The 15257-nt window shown below is 36.6% G+C and overlaps 2 protein-coding genes across 2 annotated transcripts; one reads left to right on the top strand and one right to left on the bottom strand.

Moving 5' to 3' along the window:
* The first annotated feature begins 10777 nt into the window (after positions 1 to 10777).
* LOC18015943 (nudix hydrolase 11) lies at positions 10778 to 11844 on the top strand. Its single transcript, XM_006398215.2, has 4 exons — positions 10778 to 11060; positions 11150 to 11292; positions 11381 to 11500; positions 11638 to 11844. The coding sequence occupies exons 1-4, from the start codon at positions 10859 to 10861 to the stop codon at positions 11842 to 11844; spliced, it is 672 nt and encodes a 223-aa protein (XP_006398278.1). The 5' UTR covers positions 10778 to 10858.
* A 22-nt stretch (positions 11845 to 11866) lies between these two features.
* Positions 11867 to 13985, bottom strand: LOC18016044 (magnesium-chelatase subunit ChlI-2, chloroplastic). Its single transcript, XM_024155220.1, has 3 exons — positions 13789 to 13985; positions 13545 to 13663; positions 11867 to 12994 (listed from the first exon to the last, which is right to left on the bottom strand). Exons 1-3 carry the CDS (start codon positions 13889 to 13891, stop codon positions 11942 to 11944), a joined length of 1275 nt encoding a protein of 424 aa, XP_024010988.1. The 5' UTR covers positions 13892 to 13985; the 3' UTR covers positions 11867 to 11941.
* Positions 13986 to 15257: the final 1272 nt, after the last annotated feature.

Below are 15257 nucleotides of genomic sequence, written 5' to 3'. Positions count from 1 at the left end.
AATCATGTTGTAACACATATCATATATGGACTCTTATACCGGCTCATTAGGTCCATCAGGACATTGTACTTAACCTAGATTCTCTATGTATTCTATATATACATTCCAGTGATTAATAAAGTTTCTAAGTTTTCACAACACGTTATCAGCACGATAAGACTCTCTGAGCGAAAAACCCTAATAAATCCGGCCACCACCAAAACCCTAAAAGCAAGTCGAAACTTAAAAGACGCATATCTTCCAAACCGTGAGGAACCAGAAGACGATCTACATATCAAATCGAAGCCCTCGACGAGACGAATCTACTGGTGAAAACCGTTTGTCGATCCAACGTCGGACGCGCCCCCACGCACACTTACAGTACACGACGATCAACCGAAAAAAAAAAAAAAAAAAAAACCAGATCCGAGTTTTTCCTTCTTCAACCAGCAGCTTCTCCAGTTTGGTGATCAATCGGTCTATTAGCTCCCAGTTTCATTAGCCTGTCAGAAATCCAAAGGTGGAAAAGGTATCTTCTAAAACTGAGAGCCATAGAACCTGTTGTTTAAACACTTCAAAACCCTATAATAAAAAAAAAAAAAAAAAAAAAAAAAATCGATCTCTAATTGATTGAAAGTGTTTGATACTCTGATGATTGATTGATAACTTATTGATTGATTGTTTAAATTACAAGTTTATGCATGTTCAAAGGTTTTAAACTCGTTTTATAAAACCCTAATCTACAAAAACCTAACAACCGTTTTTGGCCATGTTTATGGCATAAACCTATTCGATTTTCTTCATGTTTAATAAGCTTGTTGCAGCTTATTTGATTGTTGATTCTCTTGCTTGAAACACTTGATTGAATAAACTAAGAAAATCAACCCTAAATCCTAAGCTTGATTCACGATTTTGTAATCTTCAAAATCGTAAGTCATAATGCTTAAACCCTAGTCCTTTTCACGTGATTTCTTTGTTGTCCTTGTGAAATTATTAAAACCATCGACCACAGATCCTATAGATCTCGAAATCACATACAAAATATGTTTTCCAAACCGTTAAAACCCTAGATAAAACCCTAATCATATTCGGCTCCCCTAGGGTTCCTCCTAAACCGCCTAAAACCGGCTAAACCTGGTTCTCATTAACCGAAATTATATTCGGCTTTAACCGATTAAATCACAGCTATTAAACCGACATCATGTTCGGGGTAACTAAAACCATAACCTTTAAAATTTACTATTTCCGAGAAAGTTCCCTCTAATAGAAAGTTTCCTCATATAAAAACTTTCCTCATATAGAAATTTTCCCGACATAGAAACTTTCCTCATTTAGAAAATTACCCAAATTAAAAACTTTCCAAATTTAGAAACTTTCCTAAAATAGAAATATTCTCAAAATAGAAAGTTTCATCATCAGCATTCAAAATTTTCTCAAAACAATCCCTAACAAAATCAATCTCATGTTTCAGATGTCAAACATTCAGAAATGTGAATTCGAGGCCCTTCACGTCTCCGGGGATAACTACCTCGAGTGGGCCCTAGACATGCGCTTGTTCCTTGCATCGAAAGAACTCGATGCATGTATTACCGACGGTAACACCGCATCCCGTAAGGGACAGTCTCAGGCGATATGTCACATACGCCATCATCTGGCCCCGAGCCTTAAGCAGCAATATCTCACTCTTGAGAATCCACTTGAATTGTGGCAAGCGCTGAAAAAACGATATGACCATCAGAAAATGGTCCAGTTGCCTCAGGCAGATTTCGACTGGAAGAACCTTCGGTTCCAGGACTACAAATCCGTAGATGATTACAACAACGAACTCTTTCGTATTGTTGCCATCCGGAAACTCTGTGGCGAGGATGTGACAGATAATGATCTCCTCGAGAAAACATTATCCACATTCAGCACAGAGAATGTTGTGCTCCAACAACAATACCGTGCAATGAAACACACATTGTACGAAGACTTGTTGTCCTGTCTTCTCCTCGCTGAGAAGAATAACCAGCTGTTTATGAGGAACAGCGCTATGAGGCCCCCGGGATCGGCTCCTGTCCCAGCTTCTCGTCAAGAGTCCTACCATGTTCAACCCGATAGATCCTCAGATCACCGCCGTGGACGTGGTAATGGACGTGGTAATGGCCGAGGACATGGACGTGGAAGACGTGGATGCGGACATGGTCGTGGCAACCGACCTAACCTCAGTTATGGTCCTGGTCGTGGTCGAGGCATCACCAAGCCGACCCGCCACACCAACCCCGATCACTCTGCTTGTACCAGATGTGGGATGTTCAACCACCCAACAAAGCAATATCGCACCCCCAAGATCCACTGCGATCTATACCAGAAGTACGGAAAAGCTTCTGCTGAAGCCAACATGACTCAGCCAGTCGATGCTGCTAACCTGGAAGGTGACGACCTCCTTGATGATGAGAACACCACAAACGAGCAGACCGACCCCATGGACTATGAAACAGCTGATCTCCTCGATTAATTCAATCATCTGAAACTCTGATACAATTTGATTTTGTTCTTTATTTTTTTTCATTTTGGGATTTGTTTCATTTTTTTTCCATTTGCCTTTATTCTCAGACACTGCTTTACTTTATGATTTATCACATTTTCTGAATTCCTCAATACTGAATTCTATCTTCTATTCATAATGAAGCACACCAGCAAATGGAAACCATAGTCGTAGATAGTGGATCCAGCCACACTATCTTAAGAAACAAAAGTTACTTCATAAACCTAACCTATCAAACCGCAAATATTAGCACCATCGCGGGCCCCTCAAACCTTATCGAAGGATATGGCCATGCCTATGTGTTGCTATCAAATGACACACAACTTGAAATACCAGATGCTCTATATTCTCCTAGTTCGAAGAGAAATCTTCTGAGCTTCAAGGATATAAGACAGAATGGTTTCCACATAGAAACCCAAGGTCAAGGGAACAAAGAATCCCTCCTAGTCACTAAAACCGTAGACGGCCATAAACAAATCCTCGAAACCATACCCGCGCTCTCTACTGGACTTTACCATGCTAAAGTCAGTATGATTGAAGCTAATACCACTCTCAAAGCCCGGTTTACTGATTATACTATTTGGCACAACCGGCTCGGTCATCCCGGTGCAAATATGATGCGTAAACTAATTCAAAACTCTCAAGGGCATACCCTCAAAGAAAACCGAGCTTATCCTCAACACCTCATGTGCACAGCTTGTTCTCAAGGCAAATTGATCACTCGGCCTTCACCAGTTAAAATCTCTAAACAAACACTTCATTTCCTAGAAAGAATCCAGGGCGATATCTGTGGACCTATACATCCATCTTCCGGACCATTCCGGTACTTCATGGTCCTTATAGACGCATCGACCCGTTGGTCATATGTTTGTCTCTTGTCCTCTCGGAACCAAGCCTTCGCTAGATTCTTGGCCCAAATCATCAAATTGCAGGCCCATTTCCCTGACTTCCCACTAAAGACTATCCGCCTTGACAATGCTGGTGAATTTACCTCACAAGCGTTTAATGACTACTGTATGGCCATGGGGGTAACCGTGGAACATCCTGTAGCACATGTCCATACTCAAAATGGATTGGCTGAATCATTCATTAAACGCATTCAATGGATAGCCCGACCATTACTCATGAGATCAAAGCTCCCGGCCTCAGCATGGGGACATGCAGTATTACATGCTGCTGAACTCATACGCATCCGGCCATCTAGTGAACACAAATATTCCCCATCCCAACTACTCTCGGGTCATGAGCCAGACATCTCCCATCTCAAAACATTTGGGTGTTCAGTATATGTACCCATTGCTCCACCACATCGAACCAAAATGGGACCTCAAAGAAGGATGGGAATATATGTTGGTTTTGACTCTCCCACCATCATAAGATATCTCGAGCCAACCACTGGAGATCTCTTCAAGGCCAGATATGCGGATTGCCAATTCGATGAATCGGTATATCCCTCTTTAGGTGGTGAGACAAACAAGCTGGTCAAAGATCTTTCATGGAATCAAACATCATTAAATTGGCAAGATCCTCGGACTCTAGAATGTGATTCAGAGATCCAAAAGATTATTCATTATCAAAAGCTAGCTAATCAATTGCCAGATTCCTTTGCTGACCCGACCAAAGTAACCAAATCGTACATCCCAGCTTGTAATGCACCAGTACGAATAGCTGTCCCAACGGGACAGACCCAAGTTGCTACAGAGTCTGCACCACGTCTCAAACTGGGCAGACCTCTCGGTTCTAAAGATAAGAATCCCCGGAAATCAAAGAAAGGTGCAATAACCGAAACCGGGATTCCTGCAATATCAGACATAGCCGCGGCTGAGACTCAATCTAATGAACCCTCAATAGAAGTTCGGGACGCCGAATCTCCAGGTTCAGAAGATAACAATGAGATCTCCATCAATTACAATATGTCCGGAATACAATGGAATCGAAAAGAAGTCGACTTAAATGCACTCTTTGCATACAAAGTAGCACTTGATGTTGCGCTCACGCAAGAGGATCTAGAACCCACGTCAATAACACAGTGTACACATCGAACAGATTGGCTAAAATGGAAAGAAGCCATAAACGTGGAGTTAAAGAGTCTCAAACTCAGAAGCGTGTTCGGTCCGATCATCCGGACCTCATCACACATCAAGCCAGTGGGCCACAAATGGGTCTTTGTGCGCAAAAGGAACGAACTCGGTGAAGTCGTTCGATACAAAGCACGGCTTGTAGCACAAGGATTCTCACAGAGACCCGGAATCGATTATGAGGAGACTTATTCTCCAGTGGTGGATGCAACAACATTCCGATTCCTCATAAGTCTGGCCATAAGAGAAAATCTTGATCTGCGGTTAATGGATGTTGTAACCGCATATCTCTATGGGCCCCTGGACAACGAAATATATATGAGACTCCCAGATGGCATTGAACTAAAAGACAAAAATGCATCTCGAGATCAATACTGCATCAGGCTGAACAAATCCTTGTATGGACTGAAACAAAGTGGGCGTATGTGGTACAACCGCCTCAGCGATTACCTCATCAAAGAAGGCTACAAAAATGACCCCATCAGTCCATGCATCTTCATCAAGAAGTACTCAAACAAAGGATTTGTAATCATAGCAGTATACGTGGATGATCTAAACATCCTCGGAACATCTGGTGAGATCTCCCAAACAGTCGACTGCTTAAAAGCAGAATTCGAAATGAAAGACCTAGGCAAAACAAAGTACTGTTTGGGATTACAACTTGAGTACATCAAAGGAGGAATCCTTGTGCATCAATCGGCTTATATCGAAAAGGTACTCAAGCGATTTAATATGGACCAAGCTCACCCATTGACCAGCCCAATGGTAGTTAGAAGCTTAAGTGATGACCCTCTTGGTCCCAAAAAGGATGATGAAGAAATCCTTGGTCCTGAAAAGCCATACCTCAGTGCTGTAGGGCGTTAATGTACCTGGCTAGTCACACTAGACCAGACATATGTTTCGCCGTGAACCTCCTCGCTCGATATAGTTCATCTCCAACTCAGAGGCACTGGAACGGTATAAAACATCTCCTAAGATACCTTCGAGGTACTCAAGACTTAGGACTCTTCTATACTAACCAAAATAAAGATGGGTTAGTCGGCTTCGCCGATGCAGGATATCTATCAGATCCGCACACTGCCAAGTCTCAAACTGGCTACGTTTTTACGCATGGAGGAACAGCCATCTCTTGGAGATCAATGAAGCAGACACTCACTGCCACTTCATCAAACCATGCTGAAATCCTAGCCATTCATGAGGCTAGTAGGGAATGCGTCTGGCTGCGCTCCATGACTCAGCACATCCGCAGAGATTGTGGTATGGACGAAGACACACAGCTCACGGTAATGTATGAAGACAACGCGGCATGCATAGCTCAGCTCAAGGAAGGATATATCAAAGGAGATCGGACGAAGCACATTCTACCGAAGTTCTTCTCAACCTCAGACTGGCAGAAGGACGGCACTCTCAGCGTTCAGCAGGTCCGATCCAGTGAGAATTCAGCTGACCTCTTCACCAAATCATTGCCTACTTCAACACACCGGAAGCTCGTCAAACAGATAGGAATGTATAGACTTAGAGATCTGCAGTGATGCTACAATCAGGGGGAGTAATGCGTGTTGTACTCTTTTTCCTTCACCATGATTTTGTCCCACTGGGTTTTTCCTGGTAAGGTTTTAATGAGGCAACATTCCCCAGCGCATTATCGAGATCCCGATTGAGTAGCTAGCCCGGTTCACTCGTCCAAGGGGGAGTGTTGTAACACATATCATATATGGATTCTTATACCGGCCCATTAGGCCCATCAGGGCATTGTACTTAACCTAGATTCCCTATGTATTCTATATATACATTCCAATGATTAATAAAGTTTCTAAGTTTTCACAACAAATCAAATTTTATTAAATTCTTGAAGAATTATTTGTCACCGAAAAAGCGAATAGTACATTCTCAACCAAACTTCATATTAATCATACAAACTTATAATCATCATTTAAGTTCCACAAACCGAAACATAAACCGGTCACCGCCTTTTCTAATACTAATACAGTGAAATGAAATCAGCGAGACTGTTTTATCATCAAAAAATAATTCTGACTACAACGTGAAGCATTCAGTTATTCTTAATTTGTTCCAAATTCGTTTTATCTATTTGGGTTGTATACAACGTATCCCATCATTTAAGTATTAGGTCTAAGTGTCGTTTATATGCGGTGGAGCAATTAACGCAGCCACTATTTGTCCTTTTTGTGGAATTTTATTAATTATAATATAGACCGATTCATTTATAGCTGATTGTTTTTGAGTTGATTACCAATTATTTTTGGGTTGAAAGTGTAAAAGTACTTAACAGAGTTACCAATTATTTTTGGAGTAATTGAGTATACTTAATGCATCCTAAAATACCAGTAGACTGAAATGCTCTTAATTACAATTGGATTTGTTTCTGTTTAGCCTGCAATCGTTTTGTTCACAAGAGAAAGAATTGATCAATGTTCTAAAAGTAGGTCTGGCAGCGGTTTAGGTGCCAAAGGATCGTTAAAGTATGATGAACTGTGACGATTTACTTTATATGGTGAAAAAATCAGTTCAAATGAGAGGAATTTCAAACTTCAGTTTTTTTTTTTAAAAAAATATATAAATAAATGGTGGATTTGTGTTATTCTGATTAATATCTGTGATAACTGACGGAAAAAGAAATTATTAAAAATTAAAATTAAAAACATAAAGATCTGACGGTGGTCGAGGTAAAAAAAAATGAATATGAGAGCATCTGAATTGTGGCCTTGGATTTCATTTCTTACTTAGAAGTTAAAAATCTGATATTTTAAATTTTAAATAATAATTAAAACATTTATGAGTTTTGGAACTTATTTCATGTCTTTACTACTGCCAAATTCCTCTTTGATTCATCAGTCAGAATTTCAATCGGATTTTAATGGCAAAATTTAAAACCGAGTTTTGAATTCACTAGGATTATACGAGTTTGTAAGTGAAAGAAGTAACTGTGGTCATGACTATGACTTCAAGAGGTGGTGATTGCTATCTTCAGATATTGGAGAAGATTTGAGAAGAATAAAAAGATATTGGAGAAGGAAGGTCACACGAAAATTCAGTTAGGAGTTTATGAAGGATTAAATGGCTTGATATTATTGGTAGAAAGTGGGTTTGCGTATCTAAATAACCTGAAACATTTTAACGAATTGTGTTCTCTCTAAAATGAGAAAATATAAAAAATGGTAAAGGCGAATGTTGATATCACTATGCATGTTTGTTGCCATTATGATGAATTAATGGTATGGTTTAACCTCTTTTTTTTTATTGCTTGGGTTACAACTTACAAATGTTATGGGGGAGACGTAATAAAGACAACAAAGAGGAGGTTATAGAGAAAGCAGAGAAGAATTTAGAAGGAGTGAGGGGACAAAAAGTTTTCTCGGGAAAGAATATCAAAAGAGTAATTTTTTAAAACTGTGATGACCATAAATGATCGATAAATTTGTTATGATCGGATGATTTCCCAGTCTGCATAATTTGTAATTGTTTTATCATCTTATATTCCTCATGAGTGTTAATTGGAGGTTGTTCAGCCGCTCTCATGGGAGACAAGACTTAGGAGTTAGGATCACAATATGATCACATTTTGTATTCATTATCTAAGTATTTTGTTATAACATAATTTAGGCAGTGTGTTATTAAACGATTTCATATTTAGACAGAAATAGAATGTAGTTCCCATAAAGCAATAATTCTTTTTACGCTCGATTCTTGGGGTGCAAAGTTTATGAAAGAATAATTGGTAAGACTAGATCCTTACGTAATTTTAGAAGTTATAGAAAAGTATTTGTACTTTCCTAAATGTGATATGGCGATGTGTAGCTTGCATGGATGTAAGTGTTTTTTTTGTGTGTGCTAACTGTTAACATATAAAAAAAGTCAAAAAGTTTCCTGCAATTTAAGCTGATAATCTAAATTTCATGTGCATAATATAAAACTTCCAATTAAGTGATCATATAACTTAAACTAGAAAACATTGATTATTTTGTTTTTAGTTTTTAATATGTGGTTGATTACAACCGAAACTAACTGGAAATTTAGAGTAAAAACTACAAAAATTTAAAAATGTGTTTATATTATAATAAAAATAAATACGAACAAATAATTTCAACATATATCAATTCATACATTTTATCAAATGATCGCTTCTATATCGAATTAGGTTGTATTTATACAAGTAAAATATTCCTAAAGTTTAAATAAAAAACCTATCATATTATACAACACAAATTATAAATTTATAAAGTATACAAGCCTGTGTGTACACACGGGTATTCACCTAATATTGATAAAAATAGAGAATTTCATAGAATACCTCTATTCATCCATTAGTCTCTACTCAAACTGTTTAGGTATTAGGCGTTTGTTCTGACAATTTCATAGCCGTTTTAGAATATTAAAATTAATATAACAATGTCTATTTTTTGCCAGTAATATAAATTAAACATTTTATACTTGTTAGGAGGAGACCAAGAATTAATAAATAGAGGTCTAAGATATAATTATATACTAATTTGTTAATCGGTGTTTAACACATAATCCATGGCTAATTTGTTCAACATGAATCTCAGAAGTCAGATGTATTTTCTTTTTAAGGTCAATTAGGCAGATAGCCATATTACGAGAGAAATAACATTCATTTTTGTGTTTTTTGCATATAAAAGTTCCATAATTAATCATTTATCTAATTGGAAAAAAATGATCATGCATGGTCACTTACTATAAGAATTTGTTGTCTATTTCAGATTATAAACAAGTTTCTTTGCGCTTCATTTATAAGTGTCTTAACTTTTTAGCTTTATTCTCTCCCTTTTTTTACCTGACATTTCATAGAAATTTTTTTTCTAGTCTTGAAAAGTTTAAACAACACGTTGTAAAATGATTCAAAAACTGACTCCTCAGGAAGGCAATATTTAATGAATGACTCAATCAAGAAGTACAAAAATGCTTGATAAAAATGATACGAAAATAAATATTATGGTTATTGATATTGATGCCTTTGTTAGTGACATGATAGTTTCCAAATAGTTTTAGGTCACCTAAATGTGTGGAACATAACAGTTAGAGAATGCCATCCTTTGCTGTAGTATTAATTATCATTGTCCTCTTTTTCTTGCCAGAAATTAATTACCACTGCTTATGTTATGTGTGTATAATACACAAATATATCATATATAATTATATATATACTTATTCAAAATATATCTATTTATTTTTACATACATACAAGTATACAGGAAAATAATCAAAATATACACTAGGTCGGGTCAATATATTTAATGCAGTTCGGGGACAGGACTGAATCTTATACTACTTGTTTAAAGACTCGGGATAAAGCAAAACAATCATTCTCTAAAAATGGAATCAAATAATAAAGCTGTGTTATAACTTCTAATTGAACAAATCCAGTCCTAATTCTGCATTAATCTAGAATTCAGTCCATTATAACTCATAATCTCATTCTTCTATAGAATTTTCTTATGAATGAAGAATCAATAATTCTAAAAGTTTTTTTGGTATGGTATTATAAATGAAAAGAAGATAAGTAATTTTATAAGGAGGAAATGTAGGTGACATTAACTGCTGTATAGATTTCAATAAAGAGAGTAGAATGATACGTAAGATTAGGTGGTTGTGTGACTTATATTTATTAGACACGTCACCTACTTTTTGTACCACTCATGCTTTCTCAATGATTGTAAGTTGTAAGTTGTAACACTACCGAATTGAATTTTTTGTAGAAATGAAAATAAATCTGCGGAATGTACAGAATTCTTGTTTCATTTGAAATACTAAATCCATTGTCCATTGATAGGATTACAGACTTTTTTTAATCATAGATATAACAGAAGTTCGTATTATAAATTGCGAGTCCGTATAATTATACTATTAATTCCAAAGTATAATGTTGTTAAACTAAGTAAAAAATTTAGATGCATCAAGAGAGTTTTGCCTAACAAAAACAATTTAAAAAAAAACATTCATGTGTCAATATATAAACTAAGATAATTACTTAGTTAGGCTTTCTAACCAATTTCTATTTTTCTGTTTGGATTAAACCGATTCACTTTAATCAGACTAAACACTCCTAAATCCAAAATATTCATAATGGATCTTACTAAATATTTGTTGTCTACCCCTAACAAATCTGATTTCTTTATAGGACCGATAAATCAAGATTTGACAACTTAGGAATCAGATTCTTCTATCAGAAACAAAATCCCTTTATTCAGATCTGAAGAACAAAAGAAGAAGAAGAAACATTGTTTTAGCCAATATGTCTTCAACAAAAACAACAGAATCTACCGGATTGCAATTTCTAATCCAACGTTTTCAAAATTACAAACCTCATCTTCGTCAACATTTTCCTGCAAAATCTTCAGCAGTCTTAGTTTGTCTATACCAAGAACAAAGACAAGAAGAAAACGAGCTACGCGTAATATTAACCAAACGCTCCATTACTCTCTCTTCTCATCCTGGTAAAATCAAAATCTCTCTCTCTCTTAAGACATTTTTTCAATGAAAAGAGATTCCATCTTTTTGAATGATAATGGTCACAGCCTCACAGGGGAAGTAGCATTGCCTGGAGGAAAAAGAGACGAAGAAGATTCAGATGATATAGCTACCGCGTTGAGAGAAGCTCGTGAAGAAATTGGTTTAGATCCTTCTCTTGTTACAATCATTTCTGTTCTTGAACCATTTGTTAACAAGGTAAAAATCGTATCAAAGCTTCTAAAATTCAAGCTGATTTGCTTAATTAGTTTATATATCCTGTCTTATCGAGTTTTTGGAATTGCAGAAGGGAATGACGGTAGTACCAGTTATCGGTTTTTTACTCGACAAGAAAGCATTCAAACAGTCACCAAATCCAGCTGAAGTAGAAGAAATATTTGATGTTCCATTAGAGATGTTTCTCAAGGTTCTAAAACCGATAAAAAGATACTCTGTTTTTGGATAAACAAAATACTCTGTTTTTGGATAAACAAAATACTCTGTTTTTGGATAAACTCAAGTTCTAATCATCTTTAATGCGTTTCTCTCTCGGGTTTTACGCAGGACAAGAACAGGCGAGCAGAGGAACGAGAGTATGAAGGACAGAGATATCTTCTTCACTACTTCGATTACTATTCCGAAGATAAAGAGAGAAACTTTATGATATGGGCACTCACTGCTGGTATTCTGATCAGAGTTGCCTCCATTGTTTATCAGAGATCTCCAGAGTTTCAAGAACTCAAGCCTAGCTTCTGGAATCAACCCAACTGATTCTAAACATGAATAAAGAAAGAGACTTTAATATTTTTCATAAAAATCGATCTTTTCAAGCATATGTTAAATGTCTTTCAAGAATCTGTCTTTACACTTAGCTGAAAACCTCGTAAAACTTCTCTGTAACGAGAATCCCCGAATCCATAGATTCAAGCGGATCTTTCCTTAGACGGTGTCTTAAGCAATTCGGTATAACGATACCAACATCTTCTGCTGTCACTTGATCTCTTCCTTTGAGTGCAGCGAGTGCTCTTGCCGCTCTGTTCGTCACAATGTCTCCTCTTAACCCATCAACGTCAAGCTCAGCACAGACCCTTGAGATCTTCACTTTCAAATCTTGATCGATCTGAACTTGGGAAAGGTTGCTTCTTGCGTTTGTAATCTGCTCCTGAAGCTTCATCTGTTCCGCTAGATAAGACTCTCGAAACTCCTTTGGGTTACTATCGAAACGAGCTCTCTCTTCAACAATCTTGACTCTTAGCTCGGCGTCTCTAACCGTGCCTACTTGCGCGTGCATACCAAACCGGTCAAGAAGCTGTGGTCTAAGCTCTCCTTCTTCTGGATTCCCTGAACCAATGAGGATAAACCGAGCCGGATGAGAAATCGAAATGCCTTCTCTTTCAACTGTGTTCCAACCAGATGCAGCAGAATCAAGAAGAACATCGACCAAATGGTCATCCAAGAGGTTAACTTCGTCTACATAGAGAATCCCTCTATTGGCTTTAGCCAACAAACCAGGCTCAAAGGCTTTTACACCTTCTGTTAAAGCCTTTTCGATATCGATTGTTCCACAAACTCTGTCTTCAGTAGCACCTAAAGGAAGATCAACCATATTGATCTTGGTTTCAATCACAGGAAGTTTCTCTCCCTTTTCGACCTTCTCTCTTACTTCCTTCCCCATAAACTCAGGATCTCTCGGGTCTGAGTTATAGGGGTCACCAGCAACCACCGTGATCTCGGGAAGCAGATCAACCAACGATCTAACGGTTGTTGATTTCCCGGTTCCTCTATCTCCCATTATCATCACACCGCCTATCTTTGGGTCAATAACGTTTAACAAAAGACATAGCTTCATCTCATCTTGTCCAACAATAGCAGCAAAAGGATAAACCGGCCTTGCACTTTCTTTTGAATCAATCTTCTTTGCCTAAACCAAAAACTAAACACCTTAGCCAAAACATTTCCAACAATCAACTAAGATATGATTTTAGGTCACAAAACAATCCAAGATTGATGCTTTTGTATCACTTTCAAAGGAAACATAAGACTCTAGGTCACTTCCTTTGATTCAATCTTCTTTGCCTAAACATCTTAGCCAAACATTTCTAACAATCAACAAAGATATGATTCTAGGTCACAAATCATTCCAAGATTGATGCTTTTGTATCACTTTCAAAGGAAACATAAGACTCTAGGTCACTTCCTTTGATTCAATCTTCTTTGCCTAAACATCTTAGCCAAACATTTCTAACAATCAACAAAGATATGATTCTAGGTCACAAATCATTCCAAGATTGATGCTTTTGTATCACTTTCAAAGGAAATATATGATTCTAGTTCACTTTCCTTTGAATCAATCTTCTTTGCCCTAAATGTCTTAGCCAAACATTTCTTCTAACAATCAACAAAGATTTGATTTTCTAGGTCACAAATCATTTCAAAGATTGATGCTTTTGTGTTTGTTAAGAAACACATACTTGTTCTATAGAGTTGATCTCAGTGGCAACATTCATAACCACCGAAACACGATAACGAGATCTGTTCTTCTTTGGCTCTAATTGTATTCTTCCACATAACTTTTTTCCACAAATTTTACCTGCAAAACAAATACACTCCAATTAATAACATATCCACCACAATTTTTCTCAATCAAGCTTCTAAAAATTTACGGACTTGAACAGTGTAGATGAAAGAACGGAGATTTTAAGGGAAAATTCGAACCTGGTCCGAAGCAGACAGGGGAGACTGAAGTTGTTGAGGAAGGAGAAGAAAAACGAGGGCAAGTCAAGATAGTGGAAGCAGATGTTCCTAGAAGAGATGCCATTGTTAGTGAGCTCTCTAAAAGCTTTTCTAGTTTCGAGAATTCGTCTCTGTAATTAGATAAGGAGATACAAGATTGAAGATTTTCCTTCACTCTCTTTGTACATACAGAGAAAGGATTTAGTCCAAATACGTATCTTAATATATTGTATTATATTCACTCAGTTATTTATTTTTTTACGATTTTCCTCCAAGAGGCTTTAGATTAATTTTTAATAACCCATCTTCGGCCCAACTCCCTGTCTAGGGTTCATATAGTCGTCAATTCGAACGTTGTTTGGTTTCACGTCTCGATGAACCAACCACGATTTCTTCTCATACCTCGTGGAAGTACAACAAAAACGAGCTTTTGCTAGCTCCTAGCTCGTAACTATATTTTACTAGAGATTAATATCCCACATCAAAAAATAAAAAGGATTTTTAAGTAATACATAAATAACATAAACCAATCAATTCAAAACCAATTGACAATTCATTTATGCTAACAACCCAATTTGAAACCATATTATAATCACTAGACTACTTAGAGCATGTACATCAGGGGATTAAGAGGCGTTCATATCACAATTTTTGAGATAAAAGAGCTTAATCTTAAAGAGACAGAATCATCCTGACAAACCTGAAGAGACGGTATCATCTCGAAATGGAGCATTCTGATTGGTCGAAAATTATAATTTTCGAACTAAATAAAAAAAATTAAAACAAAAAAAAATATATTATTATATTCTGGTGAAACCCTTTCTTAGGGGTTCACTGATGTAGATGCTCTTACTCATGTTCTTGTTATTATATTTACATTATGTCTTACTGCAAAAAAATTCAGCATTATAAATTTTCAACATGTTGTTGATAAGTTTTAACATCTTTTTCTTGAAATTTTGAAAAACACCACCAGTTTGTATATGAATATTATAGTAGCCTAAAACGATTTAAAAAAAAAATGGTCCTCTAAAAAAATTGTGATTTTGTATGATCCTGTTTGGATTAGGTGTTGGGTTACCATTCACCATCCGACTGAGGATACTTTATTAAAGATCAAATGCTTTGAAAGTTGAGTATTTTTTTTTTACGGCGAAGTTCGAGTATTCTATAATACAAAAACACTATAAAAAAACGTTTATGCTTATTTCAAAGATACTTATAAGTTAAAAAATAGTTAATACTTTACCCCTTTTTCGCTTTCAGTTGTTTGTTATGAAATTAAACTACTAATAATCAGAACTGTGCTTAGCTTGTTAGGAAAAAGGCATTTGCTTCAAGCCCCTGATTTTTATAAAATTAGAGCCCCCAAAACCTAAATTTTCAACAATGTACTGATTAAAATATTATTTCAAATTTAATGAGTATAAGATTTTTTTCTGAATAATAAT

This window comes from Eutrema salsugineum, unplaced genomic scaffold (genome assembly GCF_000478725.1).
Source record: "Eutrema salsugineum unplaced genomic scaffold, Eutsalg1_0 scaffold_20, whole genome shotgun sequence".
In the NCBI taxonomy this organism is placed as follows: Eukaryota; Viridiplantae; Streptophyta; class Magnoliopsida; order Brassicales; family Brassicaceae; genus Eutrema; species Eutrema salsugineum.
Note: the sequence above shows the minus strand (reverse complement) of the source record. Positions and strands in the feature narration are given on the sequence as shown.